Source organism: Lissotriton vulgaris, chromosome 8 (assembly GCF_964263255.1).
Source record: "Lissotriton vulgaris chromosome 8, aLisVul1.2, whole genome shotgun sequence".
Classification (NCBI taxonomy): Eukaryota; Metazoa; Chordata; class Amphibia; order Caudata; family Salamandridae; genus Lissotriton; species Lissotriton vulgaris.
This window is the reverse complement of record NC_141696.1, coordinates 543,549,703-543,571,311: the sequence shown is the minus strand read 5'-3', so window position 1 is coordinate 543,571,311 and position 21,609 is coordinate 543,549,703. Positions and strand designations below refer to the sequence as shown.

General features: G+C 42.4%; 1 protein-coding gene across 1 annotated transcript in view; it reads right to left on the bottom strand.

Annotated features, from left to right (window-relative positions):
- The window catches only part of GLRA2 (glycine receptor alpha 2), a 1,032,607-nt gene that overhangs the window by 443,225 nt on the left and 567,773 nt on the right, over positions 1-21,609 (bottom strand). Inside the window, exon 7 of the mRNA XM_086934355.1 lies at positions 15,755-15,969. Coding sequence (XP_086790481.1) covers positions 15,755-15,969 — 215 coding nt within the window. The remainder of the gene's footprint in view (positions 1-15,754; positions 15,970-21,609) is intronic.

Below are 21,609 nucleotides of genomic sequence, written 5' to 3'. Positions count from 1 at the left end.
TGCGTAAATCGCCGCCATTGGGTCCTTCAGGTAAAAATATTTCAGGAGTCCGGATTTCCTTCTGGGATCTGATTTTAGCTCAGGGGTTGGTGCCGATACCAACCTTTCCCTGGGATTTAAAACTGGCCCTATTCCCGCTGTCATTTTGGGTTCCATAGTCATCTTTCTTGTTTTTCTTTGGGCTTTTTTACTTTCCACAGGTTGTCGTGTTTTCCCCGATCTCATTTCCCTCGTTTGTGACCTCCCGATCCCTTTAACCCTGTTAGGGAACTGTTCGGGATCTGTCCGTGTCTGTTGGTAGCTGATTCGGCGGGGACGTGTCGGGGTGGTGGTGGTATTAACAATTGCGCTAATAAGGAGATGGCCGTAAATGGCTTGGCCTGGGTGCGTGGTTAAAAGCGCGGGTAGGGGCCGGAAGTGCAAGACCTTCGGGGGTCTCCTGTCTCCAGATCAGTTTTTAGTTGAAACTGACCCCCCCCAGGGATTAATGTACTTGCTTACTCTCCTTACCGCACTACTTCACGCTGTTTTCCTTGGCTCGGTACACTGGCTCTCTCGGGCACCCGAAGTCCTGGGTCCACTGGTGCTGTCTACTGATTTTGTTTATACAAATATGTTTGTATTATTTAAACAATATATAGAACAATTTAAAGAAAAAAAGAAGTAAAACAAGGTTGTGAATAAGTGTCCCAAGTGAAGCATGAACCTAACAGTTTGATGACAAGGAGTGACAGTATTTACAAGGTTTCAAGTAGTTTTTAACTGAAAAACGACCACATTTTATATTTTCTCAGAATATCTACAGCAGCTTTACACAATATTAAGTGCTGTGAAAGTGGTTCGTTTTCAAAAGAGTGTCGACGGCGTTTTGACCCTCTCTAGGATATGGGGTCTTTTCAGGACCTATGGTACTGGGGACATCTGGGATAAAAGAGTGAGAATAGTGTAAGAAAACTTACAGGGACCTTATGATGGCGAACTAATGGTAGCTAGGAGTATTTCCATTACCTGGATTGTTGTAAACCGCACAGTATATGTGATAAGGAAGACTTGCCAACCGTGACTAATAAGGAAGAAATTACAGGGAAAACTAGCCGGGTTCTGTAGTGTAAAGAAAAAGAAAGGAAAGAGAGAGTAGTTAGGGATAATGCGAAAGGGGGAGTACTCAGATAATAGACCGTACATTGGGAGTGTGCGGGGGCAGCCAGAGAAATTGACTGCTGGCTAAAATCAGTATTCAAGCTTTCACAATTTACACATTGTTCCTCAGGCGCAATTTGTCAAACAGTTCACAAACCTGATTGAGGGCCAATTCAGTGTCTGTGGTGCGATAATACACTAAGGACGCCACCCCTAGAACCATGGATACGCACCAAAATGTGCGCTCCTGGCTAGAAATATGAAGGAAGGTACAGTTCTCGTGTTATGCTGTTTTTAAACAGAAATTGAAACAATTTTTTTAGAAACATGACATGCTCCAAGCTTACAAAGGAAAATACAATGCTACAGCCAGAGACATGAATGGATGGTGTAGCACGTCCTTTTTTTTTTATAAAGCAGGTGAAACAGCTTTGAAATGCCAACCCACTTGCCTGCAGTGGCTTGGAGAGTGTTCATAGGTTTTGATTTGTTCGCATTGCTTTGTTCCCCTTGGGTTTGAAATTAAGTTGCTTTGGATGGAAACTAGAGGTCCTGTCAACATGATTCCCACATCAATGCCAGACTTGCACATTCTTGCTATTCCACTGTAAGAAATTTAGTAAATATTAAACAAATGTTTTGGTGATTTAAGCAAGGGTTTGTTTTTGTATGTAGAATTCTATTTTAACTTCTCTGAGATGCAATGATGAATGATGAGTTCCTTTTGTTCACACCTAATGTCTGATCAGTTTGTCTCCATTATCCAGTTCCCCAGCAAAACCGTCCAATATACTACAAGCCCCCTGCTCAGGGAAAATGTTGAAATCCATTTTTATTACATTTTAGTTCTGACATCACTATGCCTGCTGCCAGCGGCAAAGGAGAAAGGCATGCCAGGTCACAGAGCATATTCAAAGCAGTTGTTTGTAGAACAAAAACAAAATTTAACTTTTCTTCCTTCTGATCAGTTTTTCAAGCTGTATAGTGACAACCAGAAAGGAGATATGTATGGAAACATGTTTATTTTACACTCCTTAGGTAATTATACATAAGATAGAATCTTTCTCCATGTTCCTACACATTTTGAGCAACTACACCTCTTTAAAAAAAAAAGACATGTATTAAACTGATCTTAATATCTACGTACAGCAAATATTTCACAGCTTTATTTGATGTATTTAGTCTTGCACTAACAATTACATTTTAATTTTTCAACTTTGCAAACATACTCTCTTTTACATGAAAGAGCTGTTACCTAGGATTTAAGTGGCTTGTTGGAAAGTTGATGGCATAACATGTATTATAGGTACCCCCTGCCGTACATCATCAGGATATTTCAAGTCACCTTGGAGTTCCATAACCTTATAAAGAGACTCAGCTTTCTGCCTCGTTCCTGTATATGGCAGTGCAACTCTTAGGTGACTTGCAATATCCTTATAATGTACGACTGAGGGTTCTTTATGCCCTAAAATATTTGGGTTGTGTACAATCCTTGTTGTCCTGTCCCTTCCCCTCCTTCTCCTTCCTCCTGTGTCCTTACATGTGCTACCTCATGCGCTGTTTAAAATGTTGTGAGAGAACGTTGCTGGTTTGGTAGTTGGCGAGTGGTGGGTGGGACATGCATTCTGAGACAGGTTTTTCAGAGGTTGGTACAATACGTATCACGCTTGTCACCTCTGCCTTGTGAGAGTACACCTATTCATGCATAAATAAGAGACTGAAGACCTTTATGCAGCAGAATTTCTTAATTTGCCCAAGGACCTACCCAGAGATCTGTTGTTCGCAGTTTGAAATCCTGGTAAAGCTGGCTCAGACTCTTGTTACAGGCAGGACGGTTATCCAAGGTGAGACAGATAATAGGTTCAGGCACCAAAATAAAAGTAGCCCCCATTAGCAAATTAGATAGCTAGAGAAGTAACCCATGTTTACAAATTGGAGCAGTATTGAACTTGTAACTCAACACTGTGTCAGTGTTTTACAAGGTATGGAAGACTGCATAGATTTGAGTTTGATGCAGGCAATGTTTCGTTGAAGATCAGGGAAACCAACAGTAAAAATTGGCCCAGCAGACCAAAAAAAAGGGCCTACAAACAGGCAAAGAACAGCCCACACACTGGAATGTAAAAACCGACCTTCGGGCACTGCCTGATTAGCCTTTTCGGCCAGTTTGATCATGTGGTTATCCTGTGGGAAAGATGTGGTTCTGCTGCTGGGGAGTTTCCAACTGAGCACTTAACTTTTAGGAAAATTCATATGAACCTAAGTAATACTTTAATGCACAACATTGGTTATCTGTACCTGGGAATGACAGACACCCCAATACTGTTCCAATCTAGGAAAGAGTTGAAGATCCACCTCTTTAAAGAAGACTACTTCATAACAATATAACCATACACAAATTAGCTCCCTCTATTATTACTCATTGATTTTAAACTCGTCTTTGACCCTGTACAGTAGTTCGCTGCCTTGTGGCTTGATTTGCCCAGTAGAATTACCATATCCATACATACATACAAACAGACATTAGATTTTTGAAGTAGGATTTCAAGGTTACAGTGTCAGATGGGTTAGATACTCCGAGAAAAAGTTTGGTATTGTCCAAGGATGAACCTTTTACTAAACATATTTTGGTATTGTCTGAGTACTAACCTTTGACTTAATAAATATTTGTAGAACCTAAGCCAAGAATAATTCCTGCCATATGGTTGACTACATTGAGCACCGATTAATGTATTCAACCAGAGATGGAATGGACAGAAGTAGACATTTGCTGATATCTTTCCGAAAATGTCCTAATTCCCTTTAACCATACAACATTAACATGGTACTAACTAAATTAAGACATATATTGCACAACAGCAGCAATGTTGATGAAGAAATGTACTCACCAGTTTCACAATTGAAAATCGAGAGAACAGGAAGAATCACAAAGGAGCTGTCTGACTTATTTTCCTAGGAAAGACATGGTCTTTGTAATGACACATCACTGGATGAAAAAATTCAACCAACTCACTCTACTTTCCTCTCCTTCTCTCTCTCTCTCCCCCACCTCTCTGTCTCTCTACCTCTTTATGAAGCACTCTCTCTCTTCATGTCTATTTTTCCTTCTTTATTTTGCCTCTGGTTCCTAAAAATTAGAACGAGGTTCAACAGAAATGGCTTCAAAAATATTGAGTATGGTAAAATAACAGACTAAAACACATTTTTTGGGCCGTCATAAAAGGTAGTGTAGGAAATGTGAAGAGACTAGAATAAACAGCCCACACATATAACATTCATGTGTGGTGACATTAATGCATAAAAGATTCATAGAAACTCAAAATAGTAGAATTATCTTCCTTAGACCCACACAATTGAAAACCCTGTTAGAGGAAAAACAAATGAACAGAAATACAATTTGTTAAAAAAGAAAAGACAAAAACATATGTAAGCTAATAATATTTTCTAACTGAAAAACAAATAAATAAAAATCCAAATTTGAAAAGTAAACACACTGAGAACCCCTTATCTAACCTGGTTACATAACATTGGGTTCAGTTTGGAAAATCTCTGTCTGACGTACTTTCCCTACTTTTCGCCTCTCACAAACATTTCTAGGAGCATGTCTGGAACATTGTACCAGGTGCAGGTTTCCAGTCATACTTCTGAGAAAGCCATCGGGATCACCATCCCCTGCGCAAATGCATATTTTGTTCCAATGGAGGAAGTCCTATTTATATGTCCCAATCAAATTCGGGTGTGAGCCAATCCCTTCCCACTCTGGAAATAAATATACACCAGCTATTGGATGGGGGAAAAATATGACCCTTTCCAGGGTTGATAGGGGAAGGAGAGGAGTTTGAAAATGTTTGCAAATGTCCATGTTTGTGGACATTTACAAAGTTCCAATGCAAATTTCACCTTAGGACACCCACTTTTTAACCCCTTGATTGGCATGTATTGGTGCGGAGAACTTGGCAGAGATTTCCACATTCGTAAATAGACTTAATTCTACATGGGATTCCTCTGTGAAGTGCAAGCTAGTGTAAGCTTACCTTTGTGAATAGACCCTAATGTTTTAAAAAAATAAACAAAAAAATGAGGGAAAAGAGGCAAAGTTAGAAGCAGGCAGCGTAAAGTAAGGGTTAGGAAGAGAAATTAATGCGCAGAATGGGACTTTCATTCTAAAATTGGAAAAAAGGAAGAGCATGGGGAGCAGTCAAATAAACTAGTTTCAATAATTTGTGAAAAACACAGCGGGGAAGGGAGTCAGGACAGGAGCAGAAGAAGTGAGAGACGGAGCAAGAAAATAAGAGCAAAAAAAGCAGTGGAATTAGGAAAGTGATTTTGGTGAGTAAACACCAGAAACATCAGTTTAAAAAAGTGAAATGTCACACATGGGGAGGAAAGCTGAGAGTGGATGTAGGAAAGAAGCATCTATTTCTATTTCTATTTTCTATTTTGGGGGTTTTGTAAAGCGCATGGAGACGCAACAACGGCGTGTCCCCGCGCTGAGGAGCTACTTTATTCCTGGACCCTACAAAAGCGGCACACCTACTAGGCGAATAGAGCAGTTTTGAGCTTAGCTCTGAAAATTGACTCAGATGGCTCTAGTCGTAGCGCCATGGGCAGCTGATTCCATCTGGCGGCTGCAAGGTATCTGAAAGATCTACCCCCCATCCGAGCTCTGGATACCTAAGGGACAGCCAGGAGTCCAGAGCCAGAAGATCTTAGAGAGCGGGGAGGCTCATAAGGTGTCAAGAGTCCTTGTAGAGGGAGAGGGGATTTCCCATGAATGATCCGATGGCACGTGCAGAGTGCTTTGAATTCTACCCTGCTTCTGACCGGGAGCCAGTGCAAGGACCGGAGAGCCGCTGCAGAAGCAGCTCTTCTGGGTAATCTAAGCACCAGTCGTGCAGCAGCGTTCTGTAGGACCTGTAAGCGGCTGAGATTCTTCTCCAGGGTACCTAAATACAGAAGATTGCCATAGTCCATCTTCGAAGTGACTAGTGCATGTACCAAGGTCTGTCGGGCTCTCACAGGCAAGGACTTCAGCGTCTTTCTGAGGCTTTTGAGGGTCCCAAAGCATTGTCCCACCACCTGATTGATCTGAGGGCCAAAGGTGAGGGCGGCATCAAACCAAATGCCCAGATTCCTTGCTTTTTGGCAAGGGGTGGGTGTTGGGCCCAGGGAAGATGGCCACCATGCCGACGTCCACGCAGACTGGCGGCCCCCCACGACCAGCACCTCGGTCTTGCCTCCATTAAGCTTGAGGCAATTGGCGGACATCCAGGCAGCCAGGTCTTGCATGCATGCTCTGAAGATGTCCGCCAAAAGATCGGGTGCGCGCGATAGGGAGATAACCAGCTGCGTGTCATCGGCATACGACACCAAGCTGAGGCCGTGACTCTCTACTAAGGTGGCAATTGGAGCGACATAAAGATTAAAGAGTGTTGGACTCAGGGACGAGCCCTGCGGCACCCCCTGGTCCAAAGGAATTCGCTCCGAGTAGTGGTCACCCTGCCTCGCTTGGAAACCCCGGCCAGTGAGAAATGAGTAAATCCATTTCAACGCTGCCCCTTTCACCCCGACCTTGTCCAGACACTGTAGTAGGATGGAATGTGCCACAGTGTCGAACGCGGCGCTAAGATCTAGTAAAATTAGCGCCATTGTTTGTCCCTCGTCAGCACCCTGCCGGAGGGCTTCAGTAGCCCTCAGAAGGGCGGACTCCGTCGAATGACGGGGCCGGAATCCAAATTGGGTAGGATGAAGATGGTTGCCTTCCTCTACATATGTCATTAGCTGTTTGTTTGCCACCTTCTCCGCTACCTTGGCGAGATAAGGCAGCAGGGAGATGGGGCGCAAATTGTCCAAATTCTCGAAGCTAATGTTAGGCTTCTTGCGGAGGGGAAGCACCACAGCCTGTTTCCAGTCCTCGGGTATAGAACTGGATCGGAAGGAGACATCTAGCACATGCCTGATGTAGGGTTCCAAGGTCTCCAAGCTCTTACTCAATCTTTTGGGGGGTGCGGGATCTCGAGGGGAACCAGATTTAACAGACCTACAGATTTTGATTAGCTCTTCTATGCAAGCCTTCAAGAAAAACCAACAGAGAGAATCTATTTTTAATATGAAGTGCACTTAGACCTTAAAAAAGAAAATAAAAGGCATTTTTTGACAGGTGGCAACTGCCATTCATTTGGACCATTTTGATGAAAGAGTTTAGGAAAAATTGGTTGTCAGTATTGGCATTTAATTAATGTGCTTTTTATTAAAACCACAAATAACTTGTAAATACCCCGTAACAAAACTGAGATTTAAATCCAATAAATAGGTTGATATTCAAAACATGTTTTGCATCTAATGTTTCCAGGAAATTGTACCGGACATTGAAGTATTTTATTCTTACTTGTGTAACTTACAATTGTAAAAATACCAATGAAGCACAAGGAATATTCTACCGTTATGTATATTTAACGCAAACAATGTCAATCTAAGTAAAACACACTTCATAAAATGCGCATGTATATTTAATGACCTTAAAAGATATGAAGGGTGTAAGGGAGATAAGGAGAATGAGGACAATGTATGCTGTATGCTAAAATCGGTATGGCACTAAATTGGTATGGCACTAAAATATCATGGTGTAAATATAGACTGACAAAAGATTTAGGGCCTGATTTAAATCTATGGGTTACTCTGTCACAACAGTGACGGATATCCCATCCACCAAAATATAGATCCCATAGGATATAATGGGATTTATATTTCGGCGGACGGGATATCCGTCACCATTTTGGTGGAGTAGCCTGTATGCCGAGATCTAAATCAGGCCCATAGTATCCTAAATATCATTTAGAAAAATATTGCCTCATTGGAGTTAATAGTAAAAAGTCTCCACAGAATCGAATAAGATGTTTGTAAATTATATTTAGTCCATTATAGGAAAGAAAGAAGAGTTTTTTTTATTGACATTCTAACTTAAACCACTTAAATCACTAACACACACAGGGCCTTATTATGACTTTGGTGGTCGTACAGTGGATAGTGCAATGCACATCTGCTGTAGGACAGCCAAAGCTTGTGGTGCTGCTGCCCGCCAGATTAGGTCTTCAATCCAGGTCTGCCGATTGGGCCTGCGGCGATCTGACAGCAGTGGTCTGTTAGGCTCATAGAAGAGCCTAACATGCATACTGCTACTGTCAAAGATCCAACAGCACCTTTCTTCACGGTGTGGCATAGATGTCACATTTAGCAGAACATTGGGGTGAAAATCGAGGGGGGCACAACCCGTTAGGATCCCCTTCGTTGCCACACTTCCACCCTGTTCATGTTGGGCTCACTGCCATGGAAAGGGTACTGGTTTGGCAACTTCTAATATGCTTGGTGATGCCGCAGCAGCACTGTCAACATATAACTATGCCGTACTGCTGCGCAAATGCCACTGGATCCTTGATCCCTGGTGGTCGCAATGATACTGCGGCGGTTTCATTGCCACAATCATAATACTACGGACAGGCTCGCAGTGTGGTGGAGGTTGAACCGCCACCACGGATTTGGCGGTCCTATGGACCGCTAAACTCATAATAAGGCCCAAAGTCAATACACAACTGAAGTGAAGCATCATAGTGTATCTCAATTGTACAGCAAGTTTAAGAGATGCTTTGGTCATGGATTGGTAAATAAATATTTTATAATTACTTTTTTCATCATTGGTCCTGTAGAATATGATGTGACATAAGGGTTCAAGACACTTCTATGCTCTGCCCCTAGTTGGTTACAATCCTTTGTCAGAATGTGCAAAGGGTACATACTAAGGGCCTTATTACGAGTTTGACTCTCCATAGGACAGCTGACCCATGGTAGCGGTCTTACCACTGCCGCACTGTGGGCCTGCTGGCAGAATTATGAGTGTGGTGGTTGGACTGCCACAGGACCGCTGCAACCCCCGGGAAGATCAAGGATCCTGCATCGGTCGGGCAGCGGTCAGGAGCACTAATATGCTGGCAGTGCCGCTGCGGCACTGCCAAGCACAGTAGGAGTTGCCTGTCCCCATCCTTTTACATGGCGGTGAGCCCACCATAAAAAAGAGTGGCGGAGAGGCAACAAAGGGGGGTGCATGCGCGGGGGACTGGGGTGCATGCCGGACCTGGTTTAGCACCCCAGTTTCTGCATTGTGTGGCATGTGTGTCACACCATCAAGGAAGGTGCAGTTGGCTCTCTGAGAACAGCGGTCTCCATGTCAGGCTCTTCAATAAGCATGAAAGACTGCTGCCTTAAACTGCTGCAGCACCACCCGCCAGACCAGGATTTAACTCCTAATTTGGTGGGCGGCTGCACCACAGCTTTGGCGGTCCTACAGCAAACAGGTCATTGCATAATCCGCAGCAGGACCACAAAACTCATAATAAAGCCCATAGACTACTGTTGATAACCTAGGTTCATAAATTCCTTTACTTGACACTAATGTGAACAATATTAATGTGAGAATGTGTGGATACACAGAGATCTGGCAACTTTAACAATGCATGTCTCTCATTCAGAAGTAAAACAGCACTTAAATAAATGATTGTATCATATTTTCTCCACAGCAGGAAGAAATTAAACACGTTGCCTAATTTATCACATCATTTCACAAACAAACTATTACTCTAATAGATTCAGAAACACTGGTAGTCAGAGTAGATGCTACAATAATATTACCAGATAGAACTCACAAAGTAGCATGTGATTTCCAGATGAACTTCTAGCCCAACATTGGCAATTTACCAAGAGCACCCATATAAACAATTTATATATAAACAAACATACAAGATACACCCAGTACTGAATTAGGACATTCTATTATGGAAAGTCAGTCATTCATATGCATCATTGCCTCTGATTTGACGAAGAAATAACACACCAGAAAATCCCAACTTTTCAGTACCACTGACAAACAATCTGTTCACTTGCTAGACTCCTAAATGTACGTGGAGATTCAGCACTGCACAGAAAATTGTAAGCAACAGGCTCCAATGTTTTCATATGGATGGTAAATAAAATCAAAAGATCCTTGTGCGGGCAATGCAAACCGAGAGCTAAAGTTGTTTCCCTGAAGTTGAGAGGACGTTTTAAGAAGGTTCTTATTGGCGAAGCCCTAAAATATAAGCCAATCTGCTCCATCCCAAGTACCTATAAATGCAAAGGTTATATAAAAGACTGATAGTCCAACTGGCACCTCCGATGTCCAATGGAGTCCACCGACTGTACACATTGAATTATCATTACTTGTGCTAATGTTGGCCTGATCCGAGTGTATGGAGCACTACAACTGTTAGGATATGTACAACATTTATTTATTTAGTGTTTTCTATAGCGCGAACGTGACCCTGCATAGGGTATCAGAGCGCTTTACAGAAGTATTTCAACATTAGAACCTTATAGATTGCAAATCACTAAATCTTTACAACAATAAACTTCAGGAAAGTGTATAAACATATATAACAGTCAACAATTGAGTTAAGATCAAAGCTCATAAAAACACACAACCACATGTACTACATATATACAAGCTCATGCGTGGGTAGTGAAAGGCTAGCGGAGGCATGGAAGCAGACATGGAAAGTTTGTAGCCATAGGTTCTTGTTAGACCTGACATCTTTTGGCGTGATTACCCCTATCTTTTTGCCTCTGCCTCCTGTATTTTTCGATGCTGTGCTGGATTCGTTTTTGCTGGTTTAGATGCTTTGGACACTCTGCCACTGCTGATCAGTGCCAGAGTGTAAGTGCTCCCTATGTAAATTGTTATTCTGATTGGATATACATGTTTGGCATATTTGTATCACCATGAAGTCCCTAGTAAAGTGCACTGGGTGTGCCAGGGCTGGTGATGACAAATGCTACTAGTGGGCCTGCAGCACTGATTGTGCCACCCACCAGGAGTAGCTCTAAAATGGTGTCTCGGGCCTGCCACTGCAGCGCCTACGGGCAGTTTAGAACTGCCATGTCCTCCTGGTCCGCGTCCCCGCTGACCAGGCCTAACCCTTCCCTTCTCGTGCACATCAGTCACCCCTATGGAAGGCCCAAGGTACCCCCCTGGGCAGGGTGCAGTGTATGTGAAAGGTAGAGCATGTACTAGTGCAGGTACCATGCTCTGGTAGTGAATTACAGCCATTTTCGTTTTTCACTATTGTAAGGCTATCTTGCTCCATAGGTTAACATGGGGGATGCTGGCTACAGTGGTTAACAGCATTTCTTCCCATAGGAACAAGATAGGACATAAGTATCTAGTATCCCTGAACTCAGAATTTAATAACGCATCTTTTAGGAAAGGTGGTTTTTAGATCCTGTGTTTGAGGACAGCACTTTTAGAAAGTTGCTGTTCTCTTGTCTGACCCTTCTGTGTGCCTGAGACTGTTTGTGTATTGACTGTCTGGTTTGTGAGTGACAGGGGCTGGGGAATGCCCCAGAGGCTGGATGAGTCAGCACTGGGCTGAGTGGAGCAATTGCTACCTGAGCGGTGGGCGGAGTTAGCACCTGGGTTGAATAGGGCTGTGCCTGCCTGCCACAGCGCTGGCTCCACCTCCTGCTGGGCGGCTGAGGACCCTGCCCCTCACTCTGAAAGGAAAGATGCAGCCAGCAAAACAAAGTACTCAGGATCCACCCAGAACTGGTTCGGGCCGGGCTCAGGGCCCACATGCACTGAGAGAACAAAGACTTTAGGGGTATAAGTACAGGACCCCTGACAACAGAAAATTAGATCATCCTGGAAATCAAGAAGGAACCTCTGCCAAGGAGAAAGCTGACTCTAAAGAAGGAAGACTGTCCTGCTGTTGCTCTGCTGGACTGACCTGCTGTTGCTTTGCTGCCAAGGAGAGGGGAAGGACTTTGCTGTGAGCTGTGTCCCCTGTCTTGAAGGAATCTCCAAGGGCCTGAGAAGAGCTGGCTCCCTGTTTCAGAAGTCCCAGGAACAAAAGGACTTCACCCCCAGTCTCCCTGAACTCTGCTGAGAGAGTTCTGTCCTTCGTAGAGTGCTTGATCCAGTTGTGGGGCCTCTAGAAGTTGAACCTGAGCTGGGAAGCTGGAGACTAAGCTGAGAAACTTGTGAAACTGAAAAGTGTCGCATCGCTCGCTTGCGGAGCGCATCCCCGACAGTGCGAGAAAGTTCCCGCCGCTACGAAGGTCGAGATCGGCGCAGCGCCTGACATCGCTGCCGAGGCCGTCGCACCCTTCGTTTGCGGGACGCACCAGACCGGTGCGGGAGGATCGAACATCGCTGCGAGTGTCGTCGCAGAGCCTGTCGTCGCTGGGTGAGAACGCCGCACCGCTTGCTTGCGGACCGCATCACGTCGCTGCGAGCATCGTGGCAGAACCATCGCATCGAGGCGCTGCGAGAGAGAGGATCACCGCTGGACCGCGCATCGTCGCCCCGGAGATCGTCGCAGCCCCTACGAGATCATCGCATCGTGCCTTTACGAGAACAGACTTCCCACGGAACCTACGCACCGGAATCTACGCAAGCTGCCTTCCTCCCCATACAGATCGGATTCGTCGCCACACGCCCGCTGCTGCAGCGGGGCTGTCGCATCGCCTCCCCAGGGTCTCAGGAGTAACGCATCGCTTGTTTCCACCGCACCAGCTTCCTGCTTGTGGAACTTTGTTGCATCTAAAAGGTACTGTGAGTAAACGTGACGCAACTGTGAACTTTTCACGCATCTGTGGATCATTCGATCACAACTTAAAGAACTTTGATTACAACCTGAAGAACTCATTTGGAACCGTAACCTTGAACTGTGTATGTTGGATTTTTGCCGTTTTGGTCTTGTGTAGTTTAGAATAAATATCTTTATTTTCCTAAACTGTTGTGGAATCAGTTTGTGGTGTTTTCACTGTGTTACTGTGAGTGTTGGTACAAATACTTAACGCATTGCCTCTGGTTAGCCTAGACTGCTCAGGCCAAGCTACCTTGAGGGCGAGCAGGGGTTATCTGAGAGGGTTATCTCCTTGTCCTGACTAGAAGCAAGGGTCCCTATTTGGACAGGGGTACCTACCTCTGCCAACTAGAGACCCCCAGTTCTAACAGTTCTGATTTATGGTCTTATGGTAGAAATGTTCTCATATAAAATGATTTTGCCTCTTTTTTGAATGCTGCGATGGATGGAATTATGCTAATGCTTGGGGGGAGTGCATTCCAAATTCTAGGTGCTACCCCGGAGAACCCTCTGTCATAAGTTCTTTCTTACAAAAACGAGCTGGTTTCAGAAGTAGATCAGCTTTGCTCCTGGAGACTCGGTATCCTCCTGAAAGCATGAGTTTCTGTGCAAGTTAAACTGGCGTTTTATGGTGCAATGCTTTATGAGTGATGCATGCTAACTTGAAGTGAATTCTTGCTTCGAAGGGTAGCCAGTTGAGCACTTTCAAGTGAGGGGAGATATGGTAGAATTTTTGGGATCCCAATATCAGTCTTGTGGCTGCATTAAGACATGCTTTCAATGGGGCTGTTGTGACCTTGGGAAGACCAGCCAATGTAGTGCAACCATTTTCGATCCTGGATATGACCAGTGCCTGGACTGCTGTTTTAAGATCTTTTTTATTTAGGAATGGTTTTAGTTTCCGCAGGTAGCTTAGATGGAAGTGGGCTACCATTTTCAGATTTTTGTCAAGAGCAATTCCCAAAGATTTACTGGAGTCGACAATCTTCGGGGTACATTTCATAGCAGTGATAAGGTTGGACCATTCTGCTATCTTAAATTTGCTTTTCTGTGGTGTAATCAGTAAGAATTCAGTTTTCTGTGGATTTAGCTTCAGGTGGTTCTTGGTTAGCCATTGGAGGGTTCTTGTTAGGGCTTGGTTCATAGTCTTTATATCTCCTGTCGATGCCACCATGATATATAGCTGCATGTGATCCAACTACATATGGAAGGAAATGTTTGCTTTTTGTAGTATAACCGTTAATGGTTCTACATATAGATTGAAAAGCGCCGGGGATAATGTTGAACCTTGTAGAACTCCAATTGTATTTCTGGTTGGGCCTGACAGGGTTTGGTTGACAATTCATTTTTGCGATCTATTCTCTAGGAAGGAGCTGAACCACTTTAGGACTGTACCATCTAGCCCCATTCTGTTTTTCAACCTATCAAGAATTTTGGCATGGTTTACCGTGTCGAAAGCAGATGACGGGTCCAACAGTATTAGGAGACATGTGTCATTGTGGTTGAGAGCCAGTAAAGCATCATCTACTATATGCAGGATTGCAGTTTCTGTACTATGGTTCGGTCTGAACCCAGATTGGCAATCATTTAACAGAATGAAATCCAAGATGTGAAGACTCAATTATTGTTGGACACATTTTTCCAGAACTTTGGCTAGCATGGGAATGTTGGTTACAGGTCTGAAGTTGTTTGGATCGGAAGGGTTCTCTGTTGGGTTTTTTTAAGAGAGGAATGACTTGTCCTGTTTTTAGGCAGTCCGGTATTTAGCCTTGTGATAACGAGGCATTTATGATCTTAGTCCAAGACGGGATTAGCAGGTGGTTTAGAGAAGACCAGCACTTTGCTGGTAGGGGGTCGTTTTAGTGGTTGTTAGGTTTAGTGGACAACATGATCTTTGAGATGTCTAATTCACTGACTGGTTTAAATCCTGACCACCGAGGATTGTTTTTTGGTTTGTCCAATTCTTGTTGAGCCTGAGGTTCATCTGGGGAAATCTTCTCCCTTTCAATGTCTTCAGCAGTTTTTTGAGTTCCCTCTCCAACGCGTTAGCTTTGTCAGTAAAGAAGACGGAGAAATCCTCACTATTTAAGCTTGTTTTGGTGATGACTAGTGCTGATTTGGCAGATGTATTCGATTGTTCTTTAAGTATATTGAATAGTTTCCTTGGTCTATTTATTGCATTGTCCAGTTCTTTCCTAAAAAAGTCTTTTTAGATTTAAGGATGCTTTTGTTACAAGCTTTCCTGGATTGTCTCAATTGGATTAAGTGGGGAGACGTAGAGTATTGACGCCATTTGCGCTCTGAAAGTCTACCATGGGTTCTAAACGCCTAACATTAATCTAAGACACTTTGTGCTTCTTCAAAATAAACTAGAACCCTGATTCCATGCTTGGTGCTAATTACGTTCAAGCAGCAACTCCTCAGTTGGGTGCTTTTGCCTGTGGGTTAATTGCGCATATGCTTTTTGCTTAATTGCAAACTTATTATAGACAATTTTCCCACAGGCGTTCGACAGGTAAAACCTGATGAAGAATTTGTGATAAGAGTGATATTCAGATTTGCAGATTAAGGAACGTGCTCAGGTTTAAGCACCCTGTTACAGCTGCACTCGTTCCAGTGTGTGCAAATTGTAATTTTCACCTCAAACTCAACTGGTTCCAATGTTATCTTCAAGCATCAAAAAGGTTAAAATAAAACAAAAACCATGTGAAACAAGCATTTTGGAAACAATCGAATCAAAAGAAAAATACATTGGATTTGGTCATTAAAATCTTCTGATTTTGAGTAAAAAAACTGTTTTCACCATGCCCATTTTTGTCCAATGTATATACATTTCTTAAAACCAACATTCTTTATTTTTAATGGTCTGCAATAACTTTGCTTTTCCTTACAGCAGAAAAAAAAACAAAAGACAGGGTGAAGAGGTTTGAGTGTCTCTATACCTTTGGAAGTGAAGCTCTGGATCCAGAACTCTGAGTGGTCATTGTGAGTACTGTGGTGATACCCAGTGCCACTCGGGCGGGGGCAGCGTCCATGTTGATCCAGAAGGAAACCCAGGAGAGAATGACGATCAGGAGACTCGGAATGTACATCTGTATCAAGTAGTATCCCATTTGACGCTCCAAGTGAAACTTCACTTCAATGCAAGTAAACTTTCCTAAAATTACAAAATTATTTTAGAGATCACTGGTGTTCTAATCCATTAGCTAAAATATGTAATAGCCAATCATTAATTCTCTCTATTTCCATGTTCTAAGTCATAGTCTGGAAGAGAATAAGTGAAGTTACACATGTCAATTTATATTATATTGGTGAGCTACATAAGTCCCTCTCTGGCATGTAGAATAAATATGTTGCATACAATCTGTGATATTTGTTTATAATACAAGAAAGTCTGTATTGCCTGTATAAAAGCCTGTTTCAAATTTTCTTATCAGAGAGTGAAGCCTGCAATCCCAGTATAAAAGCTGTCTCTAATGTATCTATTACAGTCAGTCAAATTTCTTTATTCGATCCAAACAAATGACAATAAAGTATACAATATCACTTTTCATCAAATATCACACAACATATTCAATCATGATAAAAGCATTCAATACAAAGAATACAAGAAAAAAGTTAAAAAAATTCCAAGGCTGAAAGTATTTCATACCAAACTGATTCAATGTTTAAACATTGTCCTCCGTCATGTATAATTTTACATAAAACATGCTGCTGAAAAAAAAGAAACTAGGTGTGGAAAGAGATTTTAAAGATACCACAGAAGGCCTACATTGTCTAAAATGTGCATGTCTAAAGAATGGTATTATATAGAACAATGCAGAATAGAATTTACAAATGACGTAAAATGTATCGCATTTTGTGTAGAGGAGTCACGTGGACAAACAGGCAAAGTCTTAAAATTGGTACCCAGTGTAGTGGAGAAGTGTGGCTCACTGGTTAGAGGAGGCAGACCTGGAAGCAGAGGTCAGCCTGGGACCAGGGTTCAATTCCTGGCTCGGCGGGAGTCCTAAAAATGTCCATGGACTTGACAATTCTTGCTCCGGTGCCTACTTGATTCACACTCTGTGACTCTGGGCAATAGCTTGCTTAATCTCCACAACGGCCCCTCGTTTCGGGATGCCTGGCTTTCACCTTGCGGATATCCTGCTGGGGTTATCTCACAGGGGAATACCAGTACGGGTTCCCTAAGCAAGCGCTTAGAAACCGCTCGGTGATTTGCGCTATATAAATTCCTGTACATTTACATTTATTGGGAAAGTCACTAAGAAAGGTGCAATATTCATCCTTAACCTAGTCAGCACAAATCTGTGATTCTTATTTGTGACCCAATAAGATATGATTTAATACCAGGGGAAGTGAAAATAAAGTAATAAGTTAATAATGCTGAGTTCTCAGAGAGACTGTGTAATCTTGCAGAAATACAATTAGACATATAAATTGCCTTCAAAGATTTGGAATAACCAGTGGAATAGGTTTCTGTTTTGTCGAACAGATCTAGTATATTCAAACTTGCACAAGTATATACAAAAATCAGGGTATCTTTAAACCTTCGTCCAGTTTGAGACAGTCAGCGAACATTGACTGATTTAAAGAATTCTCCTTCTTGCTCCAGATCTAGAGCTGCAGTAAATGTATCTATAATTTAATCAGATCATTAATATAATCTACTCCCACTTCAGAGTGGCATATATGGGTCGAGATGTGTAGATAATTCCTAAAGCCAGACAAACCTGTCCCATAAGTAGCAAAAGCACAGCATTTTGCATTATGAACTGCCATAAGCTCTCCGGTCAGTTGGCGACCAAGTCTAGAGCCAAAGCTAGAGACAGACTCAGTACTTCTAGCACACGCCATAGCTTTAGCCATACTCAGTGGCCCATCTCGATTTATCATCAAATAGTACCCCCAAAAATGGATACGAGCGTCCACACACATTTCCTTGATAATACCAGCGAAGGAACTAACTTTATTTTTCATAGAACCATAGATCATAATGTGGGTCTTGCCCTGATTAACCATTGGATCTAAGTTGGCCACAAATACACAAAACTGATCTAACAGGCACTGAAAATAGATACGGGTCCTTCAGCATATATTAATGCCGTAACATAGCACTCTCCTACCCTTTTAAAATCAATGTTGCAGCTAAGTAGATATTTATCCAGGCCACTGACATATAGAGTAAAAAGAAAAGGACCCAGGACACAGCCCTGGAGTACACCTCTAGCTAAGCTAAAAGCTTGTGTTGTCTCCACGCTTGCCCCATTCTGAACACTGACAACTACCTCAGTGTAGCGTTCCATCTAAAAATTAACAAAGTTGGACTCAACCCCTTATATGGTCATGATATTCCAAAGTTTGGATCTATTAACAGATTCAAACACCAAACTGAGTCCATGAAGACTAGATATAACTTCCCTTTCTTAGCCACTGAGTATGTTTTTATCAAGAGGTAAAGGTTGAGACACTGCTCAATTGTCCCAAGGCCAGCACAAAAGCCAAAATGCAATTCACAGAAAATATTATTGTCATAGGCCCAGGTTTGATGACACTCTAGTAATATCCTGCCCATTATTTTTTGCAGTAGAATTGATTAATGATATTGGGTGGTAACATTGAGGGTTCCCTTTGCATCCCTTCTTGAAGATGGGGATGATAATCGCAAGTGACCATGCTTTAGGGGGACTAGTACTTAAAGTAGACTTAAATACATTGATCAAAAGAGGGGCCCACCGATGCATGTTTTCCTTAAAACAATCCACAGAAATTCCATCTAGCCCTGGAGCTTTCCCACCTGGACATCTATTTATAACATCTATAACCTCTTTAAGCCCTATATCAAGACTAGAGAGGGAAAAAGAAGGGACATCCAATAGAGAAGAATCTCTATCATACACCTGAATGCCATGAGAGCCCTCAATTCAGGCTGAACCTGAATACACCTTGGTAAAATGTTTGACTCAGTCATCCGAGCTGATCACTGTATTAAGATCTGTATCATCAGAATCATAGAAACAAATCTGGTTAACAATCTACCAGAACATTTAATTGCTTTAAGAGTGGTAGACATAATTAGATTTTGGTAAGCTTCCTGGCAAATTAACCCTTTCTGAGCCATTAGAAATCTACGGTACTCTTTTCTGCATCCACGCACCATTTCAGGAGGGTCTCTGGGAACAGCTTTTAGCACCCTAAAAAAAAGAATATAAGTCTTCGCACAATTTGAGTCAAACCATCTTACACGTTTCTTTGTGTGTATCTTGAATGGGATGGTAAACAGATGTTTCGCTCTACTGCAAATTGAGCCAAAGCTACCAATTATGTCCCCAGTATCACTGTTCCCATCTAAAAACATTGAAAAATAAGAGTGGCTGGTGGGAACTACGTCTGAAAGAAATTTGTCCTTATCAATTTTAGACTAATACATAGTACCACCTTATTACGGTAATTAACCAGCAGTAGTGTATTTATTCCAACCTAAGCCTTGTCAAACAAGAAGCAATGGATCAAAATTGCTAACAATTTATGATCACTATGCACAGTTTCTGTAACTGTGTATTTTTCCATACATCTCCTAAGATCACAGGACAACAATATAATATCAATTGAGCTGGAGCATCCCCTCCCAATATAAGTGGGGCTTAATATTGGATCCACAGCGAAGGAATCAAAAGCAAAATAAAAGTTGTATTTCATTAGTAATAGATTCAGGGCCTCATTTATGAGCTTTTGCCATAGGGAAGTGCAGCAGGCCTCCCTTCTGCGCTTCCCTACAGCAAATGAAAGGGCATGAATGCGCCATATCTATAAAAACGGCGCATTCCTGTCCTTTTACCCTGCGCCAGCGCAGGCACCTTTGCACCATGGTGCAAGGGTGCCTGCGTTGCGGGACGATTATTTTTGTACAGGAAGGGAAACCTTTCTGTACAAAAATAATAACAAGAGGCTTTTTCTCTTACTATGTATGCTGCAGAATGCAGCACACATAGAAAAAGGAAAAACGAGGAGAAATAAAGATATTTCTCCTCGTTGTGCCTCACTTACACCTCCCCTGGGGAGGCATAAGCTTTTGGCGCTGCCTCAGATTTACGATTTCTCGTAAATCTGGGGCAGTGTCAATAGGCTATGGATGTTGTTGTGAACGCCCCCAGTAAAACCCATTACATGTCCCTTTAACGCAGAACACTGTTTCAAAGGGACTGATATTTATCAGGCAGAATTAGGCTAAAAAAGTGGCTTAGTGCTGCCTGATAAATATCACCCTGGCTTTTGCACCACAGAATGTCACAAAAAGTGACGATCCAGAGGTGCAAGGAGTCTCATAAATGAGGCTCTCAGTTGTTCTCCAAATGGACTATAACATAAATGAGTTATAAGATCTCCTTCTGGCCCCGGCAATCCACAAAACCCTGTAGTGGACAATTGACTGTGCCATAAATTGAAGTCTCCATCCATAAGAGAGAACAATTACCCTTAAACCTGTTTAAGCAGAGTTCAAGACCCTCATGTAGGAAATTAACTATAACAAGATTCTCACATTGTGATTGAAAGTGACACAGCTATGTAACAGTATTAACTAGTTTCAGTTAAAGTGTGACATTATAATACCTTTTGGCAGTACCAGCAGCCAAGGTAAAAGGCATGCATCGGAGCATCAATGAAGTTTAAACAACGAAAACGAGAATCAGCTTTTCTTTCTTGTGATATGTTTTTCTAAAAAGAAAGGCTGATCATCAGGAAAGAGAGATTGATGGAAACGTGTTTATTTTTTGCACTTGATTCATTACACGAAAGAAAAATATCTGCATATTACTACTCATTCTGAGCAAATGTCATTTTTCATAAGGTTTAAATTAAATTGCTTCTAACATGAACATTACAACAAATTACAAACTACTCTTTGGTGTTTTTAATTTTGCACTAAAGATTCAATTTTTGTTCATCATGCCCCACTTATTATAAGGAATAAAATACCCTCTGCCATACAAGTAACCATAGAGTTCCGTGACTGTCTAAAGGGATTGGGTCTTTGGATCCCCACTCTATATGGTCCAGGTACTCCTCAGTGACTTGCAGCATCCTTCCAGTACTTGGGGTACGTTATGCCATATATTCTAGAAATGTGTATATTTTGTAAACCACATATGCATTTTCACGAATATCACTTAATTCCCCATTTTCCTTAGACTTATACTGACTCTTGAATAGTATGTGTCAATCTTGTAATCTTGGTATTTGAAGTGTATCAACCTTAATCTGTAGTTAGGGGAGAGTCCCTCAGTTTGGTAACAACAGTATTACCACTGTTCCATCGATGGGCCTGTGATCATGTCCACCTCCAAGGCGCGGCGGGCCTATTTAGTGTCCAGCAGGGATGCTGCTAGTGTTATTGAGTAGAGTCTGGTTATGAGTTTGCACGACGATACAGCTGTATGGATGTATTCAAGCACTGTGTTGACTAGTGGAGGGCCCAGGAACATGAATCTAGGGTACACTTTCAACAGTTCCTCCATATGGAATATGCCACCTTAGTATGCATTATTTTTCCCCACAGGCAATTACTCCGCAAGACGCAAGAACCACTTGCTCTGGAAGGGCGCTGGATGTTGAAATAGTGTAATTTACTATTCCAGCTCCAGTTTGTGCAACAGTAGGGACCCCTCCACAAGTTTTTGTTCCGACTTGCAGAGTAATGGTATGCGTTGTTACAACTCAGTTGTTGTAGCAACCGCGTTGTAATTGCCTATGGGGAAAAGGATTTGTGGTAAACGATGTTTACCCTCCATATGTGAAA